Source organism: Pongo pygmaeus, chromosome 5 (genome assembly GCF_028885625.2).
Source record: "Pongo pygmaeus isolate AG05252 chromosome 5, NHGRI_mPonPyg2-v2.0_pri, whole genome shotgun sequence".
Classification (NCBI taxonomy): Eukaryota; Metazoa; Chordata; class Mammalia; order Primates; family Hominidae; genus Pongo; species Pongo pygmaeus.
Window position 1 is genome coordinate 57803489 of NC_072378.2, and position 24133 is coordinate 57827621.

The following is a 24133-nucleotide window of genomic DNA, read 5'->3' on the forward strand; positions in this document are numbered from 1 at the left end:
CTCTGCTGATGAATCTTGCTAAGCTTCCTCCAGTTTACTGCTCTTAGCTCATATATGTCCTATCACATTCTTCAACGACTTTGCACTCTTCCTCAAACCTGGTATAAAAACGCTCAGGTTTAACTGTTTATCTGGGTTTTCATTTCCTTATGAAGGCTTCTTTGTCACGTAAAACTTATATTAAATAAATTCATAAGTTTTTCTCTTGTTAATCTGTCTTTTGTTAGAGACCCAATCAAGGACCAAAAAGAGTAGAAGGAAAAAGATATTTTTCCTTTCCTACAAACCAAAGTCACAATAAAAAACTGTAACAAAAATCTATTTCATGTTGTCTGTATCTTTCTGTACTAGCGGAGTCAACTTTCTAAAAAGTTTTAGAGAAATCACTTGGGATCCCAGAGGCTTCCTAATCTGTGCTCTGTTGTAACCTATTTACAAGAAGGTCTTGTTTCAACATCTCTCACTATACAATTAAGCCAGCATTCCAAGTCCATAATAATACCTTTGAGCAATGGCTTTGATATAATGGGTCTTTTAAATGAATTATAATAAAATTGTTCTTTTTAAAATTTTAATTTGTTGATTTTTATGCATCATTAATAACACATTTCTAGGATTTAAATCAGCAACTCATAACTATATATGGCATAGTGTTTCTACCACTAAATTTGTATCTTAATTCATTCTTTCTAGCCCTTACCTTCTCTTCTTACTTTTATTTCTATTTAATTTCATCACTATCTAAATATGTACTAGTAGCAGATATTGTCTGATTGCCTAGGTGACATCTCTCCCTAAAAACACCTTTCCCCCACTGTATAGTAGCCATATGGTTTAGGTAGACTAAACCTATTCTCTGCTGGAGGTGGGAGTTGTGGTGGTGGCAAGGAGCACAATGTGATCCAAGTCAATTAATCACATTCCTCTCATTATTGCAATCAGGTCAAGGGTGGTCTAATCAGAGAAAAGCTCAGGACATCTGAACCACTGCTGTGGGAAGTAACCCTCTCTCCCCAAGGATGTAAACAAAGCATATGGCTGTCCTTGCTCCTGGTGATAATCTTGCAACCGAAAAGGAAATCAACATGAGGAGGTACCGGTACCACACAGGGAGGAGACAAAGCCAGGAGAATCAGTAAGGTTATAGGCTGAACAAACAACTAAAAGAAATGCTATTTCCAGACTTTTCTATCAAATCAGTAAGTCTCTGTAGTTTTAAGCCAGTATGAAATTCCTTTTATATGGCAGCAACCAAAAGCATTCTAATGGAACCCCAAAGAGGTTTCCCAAAGGGAAAACATAAAATAATGTTCAATATACTGTTTTTCAATTTTATGTATAATTGCTGTTTTTTCTTTAATTCATATTGTATTGTGATAAATGTTTACTTTTACCATTTAGAAAAAGAAGAAGCTGAAACTGAGGACCTATCTCAGTATCTCACCCTCTCTGCCATTTTAATATAGTCAGCTAAAAAAAAGTTAAATTACTAAGATAGGCTGTTTTTTGTTTTTTTTTTTTTTTTTTTTTTTGAGACAGAGTCTTGCTCTATCACCCAGGCTGGAGTACAGTGGCATGATCTCGGCTCACTGCAGCCTCTGCCTCCTGGGTTCAAGCTATTCTCATGCCTCAGCCTCCCTAGTACTAAGATTATAGGTGTGCGCCACCACACCTGGCTAATTTTTGTATTTTTAGTAGAGACGTGTTTTCACCATATTGGCCAGGCTGGTCTCGAACTCCTGACCTCAGGTGACCTGCCGGCTGCAGCCTCTCAAAGTGCTGGGATTAGGCATGAGCCACTGCGCCCAGCCAGTTTTGCCTTTTTAAATTATAGAAACATAATGTCAAATATATTCTCTAAAAATAACCCTATTGGTTAAAAAGTAATAACTGCCACATCAAACTGTCAAAAGCTTAAAAAGGAATAGGCCAGCCTATCTATTTCCTCAAAAAAAAGAACAGACATTTCATGCAGAGAATTTAGAAGACAAAGTTCACTAGATAAAAATAAAATAATGAAAATCTCAAGTAATCCTACTTCTTTCTGGTGTTTCCATGTAGGTTTTATGTTTATTTTTTTCCTGAGTGTGTGGGGAAGGTAGTGGTAATAACCCCATTAAAAAATACAAATAACTTTTACTCAAGAATAAAACTGTACATTTAGGACCTGTTAATCAATACTGTCAAGGCTGATGAAATTCATAATTTGATACAAATATCATCTACTTGAATGACAGAGCCTTGGTAGAAAAAACAATACCATCTACTCCAAGAACGGCTTGGTGTAGTAAAAACATAATTCTCAACCTTAGACCATGATACAGGTGCTCAGGATCCAAAATGGTAGCCACAGAGAATAACCAAAGCCACTGTGGACGGGAAGCCTTAAAGTACACAGTAAACAGAGTGGTTAAGTAGTGGTGGCAAGAAACCAAAATGTGTTTTAGAGCAGGCAGTGGAAGTCAAGTTTCCTTGGTACCAATTTAGAAAGGCTACTTCTTTGGTCATTTATATGTTAGTACAATTATGAAACCTTAGTTGTCATTATTACAATAAATCCTACATTTTCAAAAGTGAAAAAAATAAGCTATATATTCAAAAGTTACATGAATTCACCCAATTTCTCAAGTATATCGATTTTATATAACTCGTATAAGTTTGTAAATAAGCAAGCTACTTCAATAAAATCAGTGGTAAATCCTGTCTAAAAGAAGAAATTATGTGTTTATATGATAGTGTACCTAAAAGTTCATTAACACTGTCACTTGGAACTTTCATATATATATACAGATTTCTTCAAGAGACATATACTGGTATACTGCTATTCAATATATCTATTCTATTTTCAAGTACTGCTTCTCTGATAATCCAGGACACACAAACATAGGTTCCCTTTCAAGTTGGGTAAAGTGACATATTAAAGAAGACTTCATGAAGAAGTCAGAAGAATTTCCATTGTATACATAACTATTATTTCAGTTTCATTAAACCTGTATCTTTCAATACAGGATGTTTAAAGAGACTTTGAAAAAATAATTCATAACTGCTTCCATATCATCTGTTCTTTGGGACTGTTTAGTATTCAACTACTAGCATTCTACGTACTAAGATAGAATATATTTTAATTTTTATGATACCAAAGAGTAGATTTAAAAGCAGAAAACAAAAGGAGATTTAAGAAGTAAAAAAGATAATTAGCTTAAAGGAAACTTTTCAGATATATTTCTAAGCAATGTTATTACATGAATATAAATACAAGTTAAGACAAAGAAGCCAGGGCAAGGTTTACTATGCCTATTATATCCCTAGAACAACAGAGACACTTAATACACATTTTCTGAATAAAACTTCAAATCTAGAGAAACAGTCATGGGGGCAACTATAAACAAGGTAGATCCTACTTTCCTGGGGCTTCTAGTTCAGAGAGCAAATACCTTTAGGTGAAATCATTTATATTTATAAATATAGATATATGTGTATATATACACACACACACATATATGTACATATGTACACAGACATGTTTACATACATATATGTATATGTGTATATATACATCTCTTTATAAATATGTGCGTATATACACATATATATTTGCATTTATATATATACACTGTGTGTATATATACATATATACATATATACATATATACATATATACATATATACATATATACACTTAATATATATACACACATATATACACACTAAATTATATATACATATTACATATATACACATATAAAGTGTGTATATATGTGTGTATGTATGTATATATATATAAAAAAATAAAATTTCATCCATTACTTAAGGTCAGAGTATAAAGTTATAGCATCTGATAAGTAAAATGAGACTATGTGATGAACGAGCAGAATTTCACTTTATAAAAAATTAACCAAAATGATACTGTCTCCTAAGGTCAACTGAATTCACTTCAGCCAACAGGTGCTACACAATGGGGCTGGGGAGACAAAGACAAAAAACCCTGCCACTCCATAAGCCAGAAGCTAAAGAAACTCATAATCTCTTAGGGAAAATAAATATGCAAATGCTACATAGAGTGATAAATGCAATAAACATATTGAATTAGCTAAAAAAGATTATTAACTGTTCAGGGATGAGTGCCACAGAAAGTTTCACAGAGACTTCTGAGATGTTAAGCCTGAAGGCAGAAGGTCAAGTAAGACAAGAAAGCATTCCAGGCATAGTGTAAAAAGAAAAGAAAAAAATGGGGGATTTCTCAAGGGTGAAGTACAAGTGAGGAATCAGCAGATGACGCTGGACAGACGAGGAGAAACACAGTTGTAAAGTCCTGTGTATATGATGCTGAAGAGTTTTAACCATGAAAGTGATTTGGTAGTGGGAAAGATAAAATAGTTTTCACTGATTCCATCTATTTTCTCAAAGCAGAGTGAAGCAAAGAAATGAGCAGAGTGGAGAGGAGGAAGGGATTCCCAAGGTTAAGGCAAGAGAAAACACAAAAGAGCTCTTTTGGAAAATGACAGAGACTTGAGTAAAGAACACTGAGAGTGCCTGGCAGCACTACGTTCATTAAGGTTATGTGATGGTAGCTTCAAAGTTCAGTCTGAATGGTTGTCTGATATTCTCTATATGGTTCAGGTGCTTGGATGCAGATTGGTAGATAGTCGGGTTTAACTGGGTTGGGCATTTTGCTGAGCAAGTATTATGCAGAGAGTGCAGGTCAGGGAGTTAAAGGTCCTTGCAAGCAAATGCTTACAGGACTAGAAAAACTAAGCTGAGGAAGGAAAGAAGTAAAACCATGTGGAAGGTCATATTTAAAAAGTGGTAGGGTCAATGAACAGAGAAGCTCTCGATGGTTTCAAGACAGCATCTGGGTATTAAAGTTAGCAAGTCACAAGCCACCAGTAGTGGTCAGGGAGTAGGAGACTATTGAGGTTTAGATTTTGGGGTAATGAAACAATTGTTGGCCTTGAAAACAACAAGGAAATGAGCAACAGGCTGAATTTTCAAAAAGTAACCCAAACAATTGTGGAGAAGAAACTGAGTCAGATGCCACTGTTATCAGAAAGGAGGCATAAAGGAAGTTGATGGACCATAGCAAGCAGGGGGATTAGTGGTGGGTAAAAGTCTCATGACGTGGACTTTCAAGGTGCCGAGGTTTTTGAAGGAGAAAAGAGGAGGAATGGTGTGGAAGCAGCAGTGAGAAACAAGACAACCTCTGCCCAACAGCCTTTAAGTCTTGAAGAATGTGAGTATGCAGGGATACGGGTAAAAAGCCTCCCTTAGAGAAGGCAGCAGAGGAAGTTGTGTCTTTAGAAAACAAGTTTTAATTACAACATGGTGAAAAGTTCAGAAAAGAGGGACATCATAGAAGGGATAATCAGTATATCAGTTGTGCCTTTTTATTTCCCACAGCATCTGCGAAATGCAGAGTATTAAATACCTGTCAATATGAATGATCAATTAATATTTACTTGGCATCAACAGGCTATAATGCTACATGGTATTCTACCAAGCTTTTGTTATTGTGTTCTCTCACTTTAATCACTATTGGCAGTTGAGTTACAGGAACACTGAAAATGGTGTTTTAAATTCCAAAAGAAAAGGGCAAAATTTTATAAGAAAATGTTAAAGGAAACTTTTAAGTTCCATTTGGAAGTTTAATTTAGCCTTTTAAGAAATTTTAGCCCACATTTTAGAGCTTTAAATTCTTTAGTCATGGTTCCTTCCTTTCAAAGGTATCTCATACTTCTCTGAACTCCTACAGCAGTGAAAAGGCTTTACCATGTGACTTCATGTGTCGTAACAAATGCCATCTTATTTGCCAGGGCTTTACTTTTTCACATGTTAGCTTCCACTCTCTGACTATACAGTCATTCTCTTGGGGTCAAAGTAGGCATTTAAGAGTTTCTTCCTGATTTGGTCTGGGAATGCGTACATGAGTCATATAATTCTAAGGCAGAGACAAACTGTCTACAGTACCAGGTATTATTTGCTACTATACAAGATCTTTAGAAGAATAATGAACTGGGGTTTTAAAAAATACTTTGAAATTATTTTAACTATTCTTCAAGAGAAGCCCTTATATGGGAAACAAAGAAAGCAAATTTATTTAGCCAAAATAATGTGCCCAAACAAAATAAATAAGTAAATCCTGTGTTTTACCTCGATAGTAGGCCTTTGTAATTGCATCAAATTCCTCCTGACCTGCAGTGTCCCATAACATTAGTCTGACATCTTCATCATTAACTCTAAAACAAGAGATGAATTTATTTCATATGTAAAGGAAAATGTTTTTGGTAATATAGCTTTGTGTATATTTTTCATTTTCAAATCCAAAGATATTAAAACTACAAATGCTCCTTGACTTATGATGGGTTGTCCCAATAAACCTACTGGGGGTTACATCCTGGTAAGCCCATTGTAAGCTGAAAATTTCCTTAAGTCAAAAATGCATTTAACACCCCATTAAACCACTGTAAATTCAAAAAACTCATAAGCTGAACTATTATAAATCCTTATGCTCCTCAACTTATGATGGGGCTATGTCTTAAAAAACCCATGCTAAAGTTGAAAAACTGTAAGTCAAACCTTCTTGAGTCAGGGACCACATGTACACTGTCAGTTTCACCCTGAAAAACTCTTGAGTACTTTCGGATGTTGATATCATTATCAACAGTGAAAGAGTGAAAAACATTCCCCTAAAGCTATAGCTTCCCACATGATTTGGATTTATCTGCCATGTTTTTTTCTTTGACACAGTCACAGCGTAGTGGTGGTCTAGGATTAACGTTTTGGGAAGGGGAATTTCCTTAGGTCAGTGCCTGTTCTCCTTTCCCGACATCTTTCTAATGAGTTCTGGTGCTTTTGTGATAAAATGAGGATAAGAATGCAAAAGAGCAATTTACCGCCAGTCACGGTGGCTCACGCCTGTAATCCCAGCAATTTGTGAGGCCAAAGTGGGCGGATCACTTGAGGCCAGGAGTTCAGTACCAGCCTGGCCAACATGGCGAAACCCTGTCTCTACCAAAAATAGAAAAATTAGCCGTGTGTGGTGGTGCATGCCTGTAGTCCCAGCTACCCAGGAGGCTGAGATGGGAGAATCACTTGAGCCTGGGAGGTGGAGCACCACTGCACTCCAGCCTGGGAGACAGAGTAAGACTCTGTCTCAAAAAAAAAAAGCAATTTACCTCCCTGGCTCACTGGTTGCCCTTAAACTTAAAATATACTCTGTTTTGTCATATAGTCAATTCTCATTATTCACAGTAGTTATGTTCTATAATGTCAATGTGAACACTGAATTAGCAAATACTGAACCACTGCTCCTAAGGGAAACATAGGGTTAGGTTCTTGAGAACCCCTGGTTACACTTTCATCAACTCATCAATACGTAACCTTGTTTTATGTGTTTCTGTTTAAAGACACCTTACTGATTGATATATATTGTTAATTCATTAACACTGAATTCACCACCAACAGCACTATAACTCGTGCCTGAACAAAGCTTATCTAACATATTTATTTTTTCTGTAAGGCACATCATAGCCTTCCTATACTTAGGAATGCTAGACAGCACTGCAGCACTACACTTAGGAGCCTTCTTAAACAGCAAAATCACCAAGAAAAAGCACAAAATGTAAAAAATGTGGCATTAAACAGAACACAAAAAGGACATGTGTTTACTGTATGAGGTACTGAAACAAGAAAGCAGACTTGTTTGAAGACCTCAGCTGGGAAGTGCATGCTGGGCAACTTAAATTTTTTGCTGCTCTATATATGTCCACAAATGACCACAAATGCACTACAAATACTGATTCTGGGGTTACAAATAAATATTACCAAGTGGATGAATTTGCATATGCAGAACCTATAAATAATAAGGATTGACTGCACACTGAAATATTTATTTAGTTTCAGGTAATAAGTATAAAAAGGAAACATCATCAAGACTTAAAATGCTTGCTCTTAAAATATGTTCTAAGAGAGGAAGCAAATATGGAAATACTTTTAAAAAGAAAGTAATAGAATACAGACTAGAAATTAATCTTTAAAATGATAAAATTATCTTTGATGTTAAAGTTGGGCCAGTAACCAGGTTTGTAATATTTCAAATTACAATTTGAAATACAAACTAAAATGTATTTGGGTAACACATTTTAGTTTGTCTGCTACAATTTAAAATATCCTTAGAAGTTCTCAGGACTAATGACAAAAAATATTACTCTGATGTGCTTTAGAATCCAAATGAATTTCCTAAAGCAGGATTTCCTTTTCATAGGCAAATTTTGTCCTCCCAAATCTGTTTTATCTTATTTCTTTAGAGTAAAGCAAACTATTAATTCTCTAACTTCCATACAGTCTTGCCTAGTTTCAAAAAGAGAACAGACATTCTAATAAAAAGGAGCCCATAATATAACTTTCATTCCAAAGAAAATAGCAGTTGGAAATCTCACTGGAGTCAGCATCAGTTTGTGTTTAAGACGTGCCCAAGGTGTCACCAATAAATATAAAACAGCTACGAGACAGAAAAAAAACGTGGGGAGAGTAGAAAAAGAAAAAAAAATGAAAGAGGAAGGGAAGAGATGAAAGAAAAAAAAAAAGGATAAGTTACATATGTAATGAAAACCACCATCACTGTCGCATGAGCATTGCCACTAGTTGCCACACCTCGAAATCCACTGCAATTAGTTAACTATTACTCCAATGAGTCTTGGATATAGTTCACATCAAAGCCAAAGGAATAAAATGGCCAAGTACTTACTGAATTTGTCGCTCCAAAAAATCAACTCCAATGGTTTTCTTGTAGTCTTTTGTAAAAATGCCTTTGCAATATCGCTGAATCATACTTGATTTTCCAACTGCTCCATTCCCTACAACCACCATCTTTATGGCGACTTCCATATCTTCCTCCAACATTTTTAGAGCTGAAATGGTTTCTGTACCAACTCTAATTCCAGGAGAGCAGATCTTCCCTCTCAAATCTGTGGTTTAAAATGAAATTATTTTTTCGTAACACAAAAATGTACAAAATAAACTAATTGTTTTATCAAGAAATTATCACATTGCATTGCAAGGATGTGTTTTCATAACTGAGGTCCCTCCCACTCTCTGTAGATAATGTAAACTCTTTGAAAGGTACAGCAATAACAATTCATTTTTGAATGAATCCTCATCAATAGCGCAATGCATGACATTCATATATCAATAAATACCTAGATCTACTTTCATAGAGATGATGACTAGGGTCACTAGATTTGATGCCTGATTATTTAAAGGTGCCACTTACTAGTTCTGTGCTCTTAGTGAACACGTTGTTTAACTTCTTCAGGCTTCTGTTTCCCGGCAATAATATCCATCTCATACGGTTATTGATCAATGATACATGTAAAGCACTTAGCATAGTGAAAGTTATGCATTCAAAATTTAGTTAAGCATTCCTGATCCAAAAATCTGAAGTCTGAAATGTGGCAAAATCTGAAATTTTTTAAGCACTGACATGATGCCATAAGCGAAAAATTCCATACCTGACATGTGATAGGTCACAGTCAAAACAGTCAAAACTTTGTTTCATGCACAAAAATACTGAAAGTACTGTATAAAATTACTTTGAGGCTATGTGTATAAGGCATATATGAAACATAAATGAATTTCCTGTTTAGACTCGGGTCCTGTCCCCAAGACATTATGTACATGCAAATAGGGCAGGTGTGGTGGCTCATGCCTATAATCCCAGCATTTTGGGAGGCTGAGGCAAGAGGATCGCTTGAAGCCAGGAGTTTGAGACTAGCCTGGGCAACATATAGAGACCCAGTCGCCACTAAAAAAAATAAAATAAAATAAATTAGCCGAGTGTAGTGGTGCATGCCTGTAGTCCCAGCTACACAGGAGGCTGACGTGGGAGGATCCCTTGAGCCCAGGGGTTTGAAGCTGCAGTGAGCTACGGTCACACCACTGTACTCCAGCCTAGGTGATAGAACAAGATGCTGTCTCTAAAAAAAATTAAAATAAAATAAAAAAAACATTGTAAATCCTCCATAGTGTATCACCAAATAGGCAACAAATTCAAAATCTGTGGAAATTGCTTTTCAACCTCACAGGTAATAATTAATGTCCCTAAAAAAGCACCCCAAAGAAGGTTTTGTATAATAGTGTATGACCATGTGTCAGCATTGGGCTCTTAGTTATAATGATTTAGTGTTTGGTTTACAATGAATCCTGTACAAATAAATATCTTACACCACACATTCTTGCTTTAGTTTCAAACCTTTATAGTTACACATACAGTGAAAGCAATAGAATGGGCACTTTGCATTTTAAGAATGAAAAGAACAGAAAGTCAATTTCTTCATGTTTCTTCTTAAAATTACTAGTTAGGCTACTGCCCATTTAGCTATTATATTTCAACTACTTTAACTGAAAATCCATCTATACAACCACTACACCAAGGGAGTTCAAAATGTGAACATTCCTTTCTTTGTCCCTAATTGTCTCAGCAATTGTCTCTGGTACTTTACAAATCTGAGTGATCATAAGAATCACCTAAAAGTACTTGTTAAAGTACGGTTCTGGGTCTCTGCCTCAGACATAATTTATCAGAAATTTCACAGGAGGCCTTGGAATCTGGTTTATAAAACAAGCACAAAAGGTGCTGCTTAGCTCTCCCTTCATGAGCTGCTAGCTGGCAGTCTCTGCTACCTCACCTTCAGGATCCACTGCACTGTCCGCTCCTGTTGAGGCCACATTCTCCCCGGGTAAAGACTAAACAGGCAGTGTCACTTGAGTTGGGACAATTCTGCACAACATGGATCCTCTTTGGTCTGGGGCTCCCCATCAGACTAGCTGAGATTTTTTCAGAAATGCACTGCAGTCTGGGGCTCCTTCCACCCCATCTTTCTTTATCCTTTCACAAGTATAAAAAACTAGCATTGCAGCCTCTTTATCCTTCTCAGGCCATTTCCCCCAATAAATCTCTTGCACTTCTAGTTCCATCTTGATACTTGCTTCCTGGAGAACTCAAATGGATATACATCCCAAGTGATTTTACAATTAGGTAAATGTCAAAGCCAATATCCTATGCTAGTGATTTTGGCTATACACTGGAATCATCTAGATAACTTAAAAAATACTTGGCTGGGGGCAGTGGCTCACACCTGTAATCCCAGTGCTTTGGGAGGCTGAGGCAGGAGGATTGCTTGAGGCCAGGGGTTCAAGACCAGCCTGGGCACCATGAAAAAAAAAAAATTGGCCAGGCATGGTGGCGTGAGCCTGTAGTCCCAGCTACTCGGGAAGCTAAGGCAGGAGGATTGTTTTGAGCCCAGGAGTTCAAGGCCGCAGTGAGCTATGACTGTACCACTGTACTTCAGCTTGGGTGACAGAGTGAGGCCCTGTCTAAAAAACAAACAAACAAACAAACAAAAAACCTGATGCCTGATGCCTGCATCTTGTCCTCTGAGTATATGATCAGATGGTCTAGGGCAGTGGTTCCCAACCATTTTGGCACCAGGGACTTGCTTTGGTGGAAGACAACTTCCACAGATGGGAGGTTGGTGGGGGGCAGTGGAGGGATGGTTTGGGGATAAAACTGTTCTACCTCAAATCGTCAGGCATTAGTTAGATTCTCATAAGGATATAAGGAATGCTGCAACCTAGATCCCTCACATGTGCAGTTCTCAATAGAGTTTGGGCTCCTATGAGAATCTAATGCTGCTGCTGATTTGACAGGAGGAGAATCTAATGCTTGCAGCCACTCACCTCCTGCTGTGTGGCCCAGTTCCTAACAGGCCACAGAACGGTACCAGTCCACAGCCTGGGGGTTGGGGACCCCTGGTCTAGGGTACAATCTGGACATCAAGTATCATCATCCTATTACCCTACACAAGATGTAGTCTTTAGGACACCGGGTCAAATATAAAATTCTGACCAGGATCTGACCCTTGTTCATCCAGCTGTATCTCACACTGGTTCAGTTCCTAGAAAGCAACTTCCTTTCTCTACCTAAACAATTCTTCACCCAAGAAGACAGATATGTTCAAAAAAAGGCAACAACAAAAATCTTATCACATTTTTTCCTTTTAAAGATATATACTTCAGACACTTTTGCTTCTGAAATGATACACATTTTTCCCTATTCCTTCCTCTAAGTATAACTAAAAATTTTGGATACTATATATAAACAAACATTAGACACTGAAAAGTAGAAAGGTACCACAGGACACAAAGCACAACATGGTAATGAGTTTTCCTTGAGTTCTTTTTACCTCATATATCCCAGACTGGATTATAGAGAAGCTAGTAACCAGGAAATATCACCACCACCAACAAAAAAAACATAAAAGCCTACTCTCTTGAGTCAAAGGACCAGGAAAGAGGCAGCCTAGCAAGCAGAAAGACAGAAAACACCTATACCCTTGTGAGGGCTATATCGATGCACCCCAACTCCCTCTATGGGGTGGTGTCAGAAAAGACCAACTGGGGAGGACTGGGGAGGACTTGCATCCTCACTGGGGAGAAATGAAGGCACCCCTCACCCCTGCCCAACCACCACCAAGGCATCCCTAGAGACGATGTGGGAGCCTGAACTCCCACCCCATCCACCAATTCAGTCATCCCTACCCCTTTTCACCCTACTTTTTTGCTGGGGTGGTGTCAGATGAAGCCTACTAGAAAGTCAGGACTTACACTATCTCTCACAGGTAATAAGGCCATCTGCTGACTCCCTGCAGTGTCAGTGGGTCAGCCTCTTCCCAGCTAGGGTGGTATCAGTGGCCCCCAGTAGAGAGTCATCATGACCAGTAGTAAGAGGAGCTCTTCCCATTCTCAGTTTCTTTCTTTCTTTTTTTTTAGACAGTGTCTCATTCTACACTCCAGGCTGGAGTGCAGTGGGGTGAACACAGCTCACTGCAGCCTCAACTTCCTAGGCTCAAGCAATCATCCCACCTCAGCTGGGACTACAGGCGCACACCACCATGCCTGGCTAGTTTTTGCATTTTTTTGTAGAGACAGGGTTTTGCCATTTTGGCCAGGCTGGTCTCAGACTCCTGGGCTCAAGTGATCCACCTGCCTTGGCCTCCCAAAGTGCTGGGATTACCGGCACGAACCACCGCGCCCAGCCCACTCTGTTTCAATGGAAGACAAGCAGGAAACCTGGAGTTTTATCCTCACCTGGTAGTAAAGAGGTAGTGCCCCACCCTTCCTGTTTTTGGAGCATATCAAAGGAAGAGAATCAAGCTAAAAGAGAATGTAATGAGACCAGAGAATCACAACATAACACTCCCAGTGTCCTGTCGAAAATCACTCAGCACACCAAGAACCAGGAAAATCTTAAATGCAAAAGACAATCAATAGACACTAGCAATGAGATGACAGACATTAGATTCATGTAATAAGGATTTTAAAAATAAGTTAACTGGCAGTCAATGAGCAATTATGGATATACTTAAACGAATGTAAAAAATAAAGAGTCTCACAAATAAACAGAAGATATAAAGAAGTACCAAATGGAAAGTAGAACTGAAAATTATAACCATAATTTTAAAAACTCAATGATACGTTCAACGGCAGAATAGAGAAGAGAGAGGAAAGAATTAGTGAACTTGAACATATAATCTGAGCCATGCAAACAGGCTGAAATAAAGGACAGAGCCTTCAAGACCTGTGGAACTAAACCACAAAAAAATTGGATATTTCTGTCATTGGAGTTCCAGGAGCAGAGGAGAAAGAAGATAGGGCTAAAAAAGGACTTGAAGAAATAATGACTGAAAATTTCCCAAATATGGAAAAAGACAAAGCTACAGATTCAAGAAGCTGAGTAAATCCCAAACAGGATAAACCAGTCAAAATCTAGACCTAAACAAATCAAAGTCAAACTTCTGAAAACTAAAGACAAAACATTTTGAAAGCAGCCAGAGAAAAAGGATGGGGAAAAGTAATTTGAATGACACTGAATTTCTCCTCAGAAACCATGGAGGCCAGAAGGAAGTGGCACATCATTTTTTGAGTGCTGAAAGAAAAGAACTGTCAACTCAAAATTATATATCCAACAAAAATATCCTCTAGGAATGAAAAGGAAATCAAGGTAATCTCTGATGAGGGAAAACTAACAGCATTTGTTGACAGCAGACCAATGCAAAAGAACAGCTAATGGAAGTTCTCAGTGGAAAAGAAATAATTCTTTAAAAGAAGAACTTGGAGTATCAGAACAAAAGAAAGAACATGGTAAGAGCAAAAATATTGTTAAATACAACAGACTTCCCTTCTCCTCTTGAGTGTTCTAAACTATGTTTGATAGTTGAAAAAAAATTATAAAACTGTCCAATGTGGTGTTCAATATATGTAGGGAAAATATTTAAGACAATTATAAATGGGGAAGGATAAAGGACTATAAAGGGAGGTACGGATTCCACACTTCACTTGAATTTGTAAAATACTGACTGCAATGATAAATTACGGTGATAAATCACATATACAGTCATGCACCACATAACAACATTTCAGTCAATGATGGATTGCATATATAACAGTGGTCCCTTAAAATTACAATGCCATATGTTTACTATGCCTTTTCTATGTTTAAATATGTTTAGATACACAAATATTTACCAATGTGTTACAAGTACCTACAGTATTCAATACAGTAACAGTGTACAGGTTTGTGGCTTAGGAGCAATAGCATAGCATACAGCCTAGATGTGTAGTAGGCTATACCATCTAGGTCTGTGTAAGTACATTTTAGTATGTTCACACAATGACAAAACCATAATGTGCATCCCCATCGTTAAGCAATGCATGACTATATATATAATGTAATACCAAGAACAACCACTAAAACAATAATACAAGCAGGTACTCTCAAAAACACACAGATAAATCAAAATGGAATTCTAAAAACACAATAAAATCAGAATTTAATTGATATTTATAGAACTGTCTATACAACAGCACAATATACCTCCTTTCAAGTACCCAGATAGAACATATTCTGGGCCATAAAACAAACATCAGCATGTCACAGGGCAAACCCCAAAACTGGAGTTCAGCCCAGGAGGCCACGTGGGTTTTTGGCTTTGTGCAGAAGGAATTCAAGGGTGAGCCGACAGAGTGACGTGAAAGCAAGTTTATTAAGAAAGTAAAGGAATAAGAGTGGCTGCTCCATAGACAGAGCGGCCCTGAGGGCTGGTGGTTGGTTATTTTTATGGTTTTTTTTTTTTATTATATGCTATACAAGGGGTGGATTATTCTCGACTTTTCTGGGAAAGGGATGGGGGAATTCCCAGAACTGAGGGTTCCCCCCCGTTTCAGACGATATAAGGTAACTTCCAGACCTTGCCTCGGCATTTATAAATTGTCATGGTGCTGATGGCAGTAACCTTTAGTATGCTAATGTACTATAATTAGCATATAATGAGCAGTGAGGACAACCAGAGGTCACCTGCATGACCATCTTGGTTTTGGCCAGCTTCTTTACTGCATCCTGTTTTGTCAGTGGGGATCTTTTAAGACCTGTATCTTGTGGAACCAGATCTACTGACCTCCTGTCTCAAACACACTTAAAATAATGGAAATCATACAGAATGTGTTTACTGATCACAATGGAATCAAACTAGAAATCAATAACAGAAAGATAAAACAGGGAAATCTCCAGACAGAAACTAAAAGCACACACTTTTCAAACAATCCAAGATTCAAAGTAGTAGTCACAAGGAAAGTAAAAAAACAACAACAAACTTAATTAAATGAAAGTGAAAATACATGTGAAACTGTGGGGCACAGCTAAATTAGTGCTGAAATGGGAAAATATATTTTATTTTATTATTATTATTTTTGAGACACAGTCTCACTCAGTAGTCCAGGCTGGAGTGCAGTGGCCTGATCTCGGCTCACCGCAACCTCCCCCTCCCAGGTTCAAGTAATCCTGCCTCAGCCTCCCGAGTAGGTGGGACTATACGCATGCATCACCATGCTGGGCTAATTTTTGTATTTTTAGTAGAGACAGGATTTCACCATGTTGGCCAGGCAGGTCTGTAACTCCTGGCTCAAGTGATCCGCCCGCCATGGCCTCCCAAAGTGCTGGGACTACAGGCGTGAGCCACCATGCCCAGCCTGAGATACGAAAATTTAGAGCAGTAAATGCTTACCTTAGAAAAAAGGAAAAAAGTTTCAACTCAATAATCTAAGCACTCACCTCAAGAACTAGAAGAAGAGCAAAATAAACCCAAAGCAAGCAAAAAAAGGAAGATACTAAAAAAGAAGAACAGAAATCAATGAAATTGCAAACAGAAAAACTGATGAAACAAAAAGCTGGCTTTTTGAGAAGATCAATAAATTTAACAAAACTTTAGTGAGACTAACACAAAAAAGAGAGAGGACACAAATACCTAATACCGGGAATAAAATAGGGGATAGCAATATAGACTCTGCAGACTCAAAAGGATAATGTAACAACCCTACACACATAAATGTGACAACCCAGACAAAATGAACCAAATTTTTGAAAAGCATAAATGACCATAATTCACCCAATATAATATAGGTCCATTTGAATACCCCTATAACTATGAAGGAAATTGAATTTGTATTGTAAAAACTCAGAAAGAAATCTACAGGATCAGGCAGTTTCACTGAAGAATTCTACTAAACATTTAAAAAATTAACACCAATGTACACAATCTCCTCCAGAATAGAGACAAGGAAACACTTCCCAACTCTTTCTACGAAGCCAGCATTATCTTGATACCACAAAAAGACACTACAAAAAAGAAAATTAGACAAACTCTTCTGAACAAAGATGTAAAAATCTTCAACAAAGTATTAATAAATTGAATTCAGCAATATTTAAAAAACAATACACTGCAACCAAGTGGACTTTATTCTGGGAATGCAAGGCTAGTTAAATACTCAAAAAACAATCAACGTAATCCACCATATTAATAAACTCAAGGAAAAAACACAACATAATATCAATTGATGCAGAAGAAATACTTGACAAAATTCAACATTTGTGAGAAAACTCTGAGCAAACTAGAAATAGAATGGGACTTCTTCAACCTGGTAAAAGGCATCTACAGGCCAAGCACAGTGGCACACGTCTGTAATCCTAGCACTTTGGGAGGCCAAGTCAGGCTGATCACTGAGGTCAGGAGTTCGAGACCAGCCTGGACAAAATGGTGAAACTGCGTCTCTACTAAAAATACAAAAAATTAACTGGGTGTGGGGTCGCTCACCTGTAATCCCAGCTACTCAGGAGACAGAGGCACAAGAATTGCTTGAACCTGGGAGGCAGAGGTTGCAGTGAGCTGAGATTGTGTGCCACTGCACTCCAGCCTGGGTGACAGAGTGAGATTCTGTCTCAAAAAAAAAAAGCATCTATAACATAAAACAATTCTGGAAGACAGATTGCTTTTCCCACAGATTGGGAACAAGGTAAGGATATCTATTCTCACTACTCCTATTCATCATACATGAAGTTCTAGTCATTGTAACAGGAAACAAAAATAAAACACAGATTAGGAAAAAATGAAAACTTTCTCTATTCACAAATGACATGATTATTTCTGTAGAAAAACCCATGGAATCCACCAAAAATTCAAAAACCAAACCCTGAACTAATGAGTTTAGCAAAGTCAGAGGACATATGTACAACACACAAAATTCAATTGTATTTCTATGTACAATGTACAATTTGAAACTAGTATTTTTTAGAATGAGATTTACAATAGCTCCAAAAACATTAAATACTTAGGTATAAATGTAACAAAACATGTACACCATCTGTATGCTGAAAACTACAAAACACTAAACAAATCAAAGACCTAAATAAATGGAAAGACATATCATGTTCATAGATTGGGAGACTCAACAAAGTAAACAGCAATTCTCCCTAAATTGATCTATGGGTGTAATACAATTTCAATCAAAGCACCAGCCAAATTTTTCTGTATCCACAAGCTGATTCTAAACTTTATACACAAAGGTAAAAGAATCAGAATAGCTAAAACAAGTTTGAAAAAGAATAAAACTGGAGGAAATTATACTACCTGGTTTTAAGACATTATAATGCTAAATTAACAAAGTGTAATACTGGCAAAGGGAAAGCTAAGTAAATCAGTGGAACAAAACAGGCCCAAAATAGACCCTCACAAATAAAGCCAACTGATTTTTAACAAAGGTGCAAAAGCAATTCAATGGAGAGAAGATAGTCTTTTCAACAAATAGTGATGGAACAACTGGACATCCATATGCAAAAAAGTAAACCTTCACACCTTATACAATTAACTCAAATGGATCACAGATCTAAATGGAAAACTTTTATAAAACAATTTTTAGAAGGAGAAAATCTTGACCTGTTAGACAGAGTTTTTAGACATGACACCAGATGACCCATAAAAGGAAAAACTGATACTGGACTTCACCAAAATTAAAAACATTGCTGTCTGAAAGACACTGTTAGAATGCAAAGACAAGACAGACTGGAAGAAAATACCTGAAAAACACGTATCTGACATATAATTTGCATCCAAAACATATAAAGAACCTTCAAAACTCAACATAAGAAAACAGCCCAATTTAAAAATTGGCAAGAGACTTCACGAGATACCTCACCAACGACTCCATGTGGCAAATGAACACATGAAAACATGTACATCTTTAGCCATTAGTTAAAGGCACATTAAAACCACAATGAGATACCACTACACACCTATTAGAATGGCTAAATTTAAAAAAACTGACACTACCAAATGCTGGGAGTATGTGGAGCAACTAGAACTCTCACATGTTGCTTGTGGGAATGCAAAACGACAGACACTCCAGAAAATAGTTTAACAGTTTTTTAAAAGTTAAACGTACATTTACCATATGACCCTGCAATCCACTCCTAGCAATACCCTAGAGAAATGAAAACATGTCCATACAAAAACCTGTACATGGTATTTATAGCAGATAGGCAGATAGATTCATAATCACAGAAAACTGAAAACAACCTCAATGTCCTTCCATGGGCAGGTGTTGAAACAAACTGTGGCATATCCGCATAACAAAAGAGTACTCAGCAATAAAAAAGGAAATTATCCATACATGAAACAACTTGGAGAAATCTTAAAGGCATTATGCTGAGTGAAAAAAAGCTAATATCGAAAGATTACCAACTGTTATGATTCCATTTCTAGAAAAGATTAGTAATTGCCAGGGGTAAGGAGTATGATATAAAGGGATCACATTAGGTTTTTTTTCTGTAGCGGGGGGAGCGATAGATTTGTTCTACATCCTTATTGTAGTGGTGGTTACATGACTCTAAAATTCGCAGAACTGTACATCAAAAAAAATCAATTTTACCATACACTTTTTAAAATAATTAATTTCCTTAAATTTAAAGAAAAAAGCCAAATTAAATTTTAACAGGCAGTCGGACTCTTGCTTTTCAGAAACTATAGACTGAAAGCACTAGATCAAAACAATTACGTTCCTAGAAATAAGCATAATTCTGAGTATAATTAAAAACCTTGACAATAATACTTTATATAAATACCCTTTCCCCAAAACTTTTAACATTTTGCTAATGCGGTCTAATAAATTAGAGAAGCAAAGGGTGAGTTAACTCACTAATCAAAAGGTTGTTTTCTCATAACAGCCTTTATTTAAGTAGAAGTACAGTTATATTTGTAAAAATACTGAAAAACTTCTTAGGGTCAATGAAATTACCTAGATGTTAGGAGATACATAAAAACCTAGAGAAGTTAACAGCCCTTTTCAGACCCTACTGCCACTTCACTAGCTCCTGATAATGAAGTTCTTACTCTCACACGCTCTCAGGTTCTTACTCCTGGGAACTGCCGATGGCTCCTCGGATCTCCGAGTAAAGTTAATTCTGTAGCAACCAGTGTCAATAGAATAGCACAATTTGGCTCATTCATATTCCAGCACTCTATGAACAAGAAACTAGGGAAGGGTGCGGTCGCGGGTAAAGAGTGGTCGCACTGCAGGGAGGAGTCTAAACGCCAGGGTGGAGCTGAGGACCCTCTTCGCCGTCATACCTAACCTGAGCACTTCACGCCCTCACTGGTGTCTAGCCCAGCCCGGGTCGCCCCTTCCCCATTCGGGACTTGGGGCAGGCAAAAAGCCGAACGTTCGGCCAGACTGGGGACGCAGCACCGCCCTCGCTCCACCCCTCTTTCCCGCCCACCCGGCAATTCCAGGTACCGACCGCTGGGAGCTGGGAGGGGGCGCCGGGCTGGCGCTGCCGCCCACCTTCTCTAGCTGGAACTTGGGATCGGTGCTCAGGGACGCGAGAGCCGGGGCTCGGCGGTCCGAACAGGGGGATGGGGGAGCCGGGCCTGGAGGCCCCTGCCCTCGATACCCCTGCCCACTCCGGAGAGTAAGGCACAACCCGGGACCCCGGGGAGAAGCTGACTCTTCCCCAGTGGAGCCAGACGAACACTCAGCCCCTGGGGAGGGCGAGTGAGTGCAGCGCCGCTGCACTGCAACGCGAGCCGCTACTCACCGTTCCCCGCCGGCCGCGGACCCGCCGCCTGGCGCCACCGGCTCCTCCTGGTCGCGGCGCAACCGCTGCCGCCGCTGCCTCCTCCCGACGCGCCAGCTCTCCCTGCGGGGCCGAGCGGCTAGTTCGCACCCTGTTTCGCTCTCTTAAGAATGATTATGATTTTTAAACGAACTTTATTAGTAGCCAGGGCTCAGATTGAGTGGCTCAGCAGCAGCTCCGCCGGGGGTGGTGGGGCGCGGGAGTCTCGACTCCCCTCTTCTGTGGACCCGCCGCGCTGCGGAGCATGCGCCGTGCTTCGTCTGCGCATGCTCTGTGCGGACCCGCGGCCCTGCCCCGCCCCTGTTCTGGCGGGTGGCTGGCAGCCGCTCTGCTTTCCAGACGCCTCCAAGAGACCCCGGGAGGGCAGTGGGGAGACCAGAGGCGAGCAGGATCTCCTAGACCGTGAACTCTAGAAAAGAGAAATCGGCCAATGACGGTCCGCGTGAGTTTCTCCTACAGAGTTATCACACTTCCAGAGTCCTCAAAGGGCTTGCCCCGCTTCGGACACATACCTTATTTTCTTGACCAGATGACATCTTAAGTGGCCGAGTGAGCAAAAAAATGCCGAGCAAAGTCGAAAACGCACTCACACAGCCTGCAGGATTTGGCTGGACAAAATAGAAGCCTGAGATGGTTAATTATTCAGAGAAGCGAACCAAAAACGAAAAGGTTCCGCAAAAGCAATCTCAACTTTGCTTCAGTTGTTTTTATATTTCAAAATAAAATAGAATAGAAAAAAAGATGGAAAATACCAAGTGTTGGCCAGGATGTAGAGTAACTGCATTCTTCTACTCTGCTGCTGGAATGTAAACTGGAACAACTCCTTTGAAAAACAGTTTGGGACTGTCTGCAAAAGGTGCATACCCTATGGCCCCGCAGTTCCACGCCTCCATATAGAGCAAAGAGAAACGAATACTTAGGGTGCGCCGACAGGCAGGTATCAGAATGTTCGTAGCTGCATTTATTGTAATAATTCCTTAATGAGAATAACCCAAAAGACCATCAACAATAGAATAAATGAATGAAATTACACAGGGTTCATATAATGAAACACTATACTGCAACGCAAAAAAGCATCTGCAATTACGGGCAACAACGTGAATCAACTGCGGAAATCTAATGCCCAGCATAAAAAGACAACAAAAATACACGTGGCATAAGTCCATTTCTATAAACTACAAAAACAGAAGAACTAAGAGGCTCAAAGTTAGCATAATGGTTACCTTGGTGGGCGGGGAAAACATAGAGTAGTGGAAAACGGGAGAGCAATGGAAGGCCGGTTCAGGCAAGAGATGATGGAGGGTTAGACTGAGATGGTTACAGGGGTGATACAAAAAAGTGCATTTGTTTTTAATCTTGGAAGTAGAACCTATAGGATTTGGCTATGGTGTAGGAAAAAGACGGAATGTCAAGAGTGACTCACAGGTTTCTTGAATGACTGCCTTGCTGAGATTGGTCACTAAGGAACTAGTTATAACCCCTCACAGTGTGAGTCGGGGAATAATCAGTTTATTCTAACTTCCTTTTTGTTTTGTCCTTGATTGTTCTTGTATCACGGTCTAGTGTGTTCCAGCATATACACTTCTAGATTTAGGGCCCTTACTAACAAAGAATAATTAGAAAATAAAAATCTTTTTTTTTCTTTACTGCCCAAGTCTTTCTCATATATATATTTACTTTTGTTGAAATACTTAGTATACTGAGAGACCTCCTCTCTAATGGAAAGGACTGGACTAGACAACTCTCTGACTTTTGAGAACTTCGCTCATGGTAAATAAGGAAATGTCTGTGTGATATTCTTCCTCACACTTCTGTTGGAACATTTGTTCACTTCACTTCAGTGATCTGATGCATTTTCAAGAGCTTATTCACAGTCAAGGTTTTGTCATCCATTCCATAATTTAAATTCTTCTCAGTGGGCCGGGCACAGTGGCTCAAGCCTGTAATCCCAGCACTTTGGGAGGCCAAGGCAGGAGGATCACCTGAGGTCAGGAGTTCAAGACCAGCCTAGCCAACATGGTGAAACCCCATCTCTACTAAAAATACAAAAATTAGCTGGGCATTGTGGCGCACACCTGTAATCTCAGCTACTCAGGAGGCTGAGACATGAGAATTGCTTGAACCCGGGAGATGGAGGTTGCAGTGAGCCAAGATCATGCCACTGAACTCCAGCCTCAGCCACAGGGTGAGACTGTCTCAAAAAAAAAATAAAAATAAATAAATTCTTTTCTCAGTACTCTCATAAAATAAGTAGAAGGACTATTTGATTAACCTTATGTACATATAAATAAAGTAGGTAAAGGTCACATAACCTACAGGTAGTTTTGATACAAGAATCCAGTTCTCTTAATGGGCAGTTATGAATTCAAACTCATCCGCTTGCTCATTCCCTGGATTTGCAATTATTAAGTCACAAAAAAGTGGTGAGGAGATGTTCTACTTGTGCTAATAATCAAATACTTGATGCAAATGACAGAATATTTTTTCCTCTTAAATATAATCTTTTCAACATTAATCAGTAATTGAGGTTTTGTGCTTAAAGTTATTTTGCAACCAGGACTAATTCTTAATTTTTTAACCACTTCTACTCAACAAATATATAAAACACTTTAAATATTGATGCATCTCCTGGTTTTTGGTTTTTATTTCTTGACGTCTTATAGAAGATCTACAAAACTAGAGTTAGAAGCCAGAAAGAAGCTTCAGATGGTGATAAATAAAAATGTTCTGTCTTAATGCTGATTTTTTCAGTAATGAAGTGGTATAAACTCATTACTTTCATGAAGCTTCCTAGGTCATGAAAATAACATTGTTGTAGAGCTTCCATGTGCATCAGCTATGACTGAATAGTTTGATGCACTTGCAAATCACAAAGTGCCTTCCTTTGAAATGTGTAAGGCGGGTTGAGATGCAGCTTCTCAGATGGATTTAGTCCCTCCTAGGACTAGATGTCTCCTTGTTGCAGCTGAATTCTCATTTCATTTACCCATTACTAGAAACACCTCATGAACACCTATTTTAAACCTTGAGTTGCATCAACCTGAGGGACCAAAGAAATGGACTGAGGGCAGGGTGTAGTTGGAAAGAGCGGGGAATTGATTTAAAGATGAGACATGTGTGATAATGAGGTACAGGCACTTTGTGGGGTATGGGAGGGCCCCAGGTAGACAGGAGCTGGCATATGGGTTACAGTCATCCAGCCAACGTTATTGGGCTCTTACAACTCAGGCTTTGGAGCCAGAATCCCTGTATTTGAATTCCAGCTCTACCACTTACTAGCTGTGTTACCTTGGACAAGTTACTTAAATCTCAGCGCCTCAGTTTCCTCACTTGTAAAATGGAGATAATAGTAGTACTTCCTGGAGTTATTAGAGGAATTTAATGAGTTACCATATGTAAAAGCACTTAAAGAGTGTAAGCCCTCAAAAAAAAGTTAGTAAAAGTATTAGTAGTATTTGAAAGTTACTAGTTATATGGGAATGGAAGGGACAGAAATGTCTCCAAATGGACTCATCTCTAAGTGGTGAAATGCCAATGGCATTGCCAATGATATATCTATTTTTCCTCCTTGCTAGAGTTTTTCTTCAGCTTTACTGCTCTGCAGTGTCCAAGTATGGA

At 38.7% G+C, this 24133-nt stretch overlaps 1 protein-coding gene across 3 annotated transcripts in view; it reads right to left on the reverse strand.

The window, feature by feature from the left end:
* Nucleotides 1–22731, reverse strand: part of RAB23 (RAB23, member RAS oncogene family) — a 109150-nt gene extending 86419 nt beyond the window's left edge. For 2 of the 3 annotated variants that reach the window (XM_054492438.2, XM_054492437.2), the window contains exons 1-3: nt 20477–22731; nt 8744–8963; nt 6148–6233 (exon numbers count right to left, since the gene is read on the reverse strand). In XM_054492438.2, the coding sequence (XP_054348413.1) occupies nt 6148–6233; nt 8744–8898 (241 nt within the window). In that variant the 5' untranslated portion in view covers nt 8899–8963; nt 20477–22731. Of the gene's footprint in view, nt 1–6147; nt 6234–8743; nt 8964–19772; nt 19918–20476 lie in introns of those variants that run through there. The other variant, XM_063666290.1, reaches the window with a different exon arrangement.
* Between the last annotated feature and the right edge of the window lie 1402 nt (nt 22732–24133).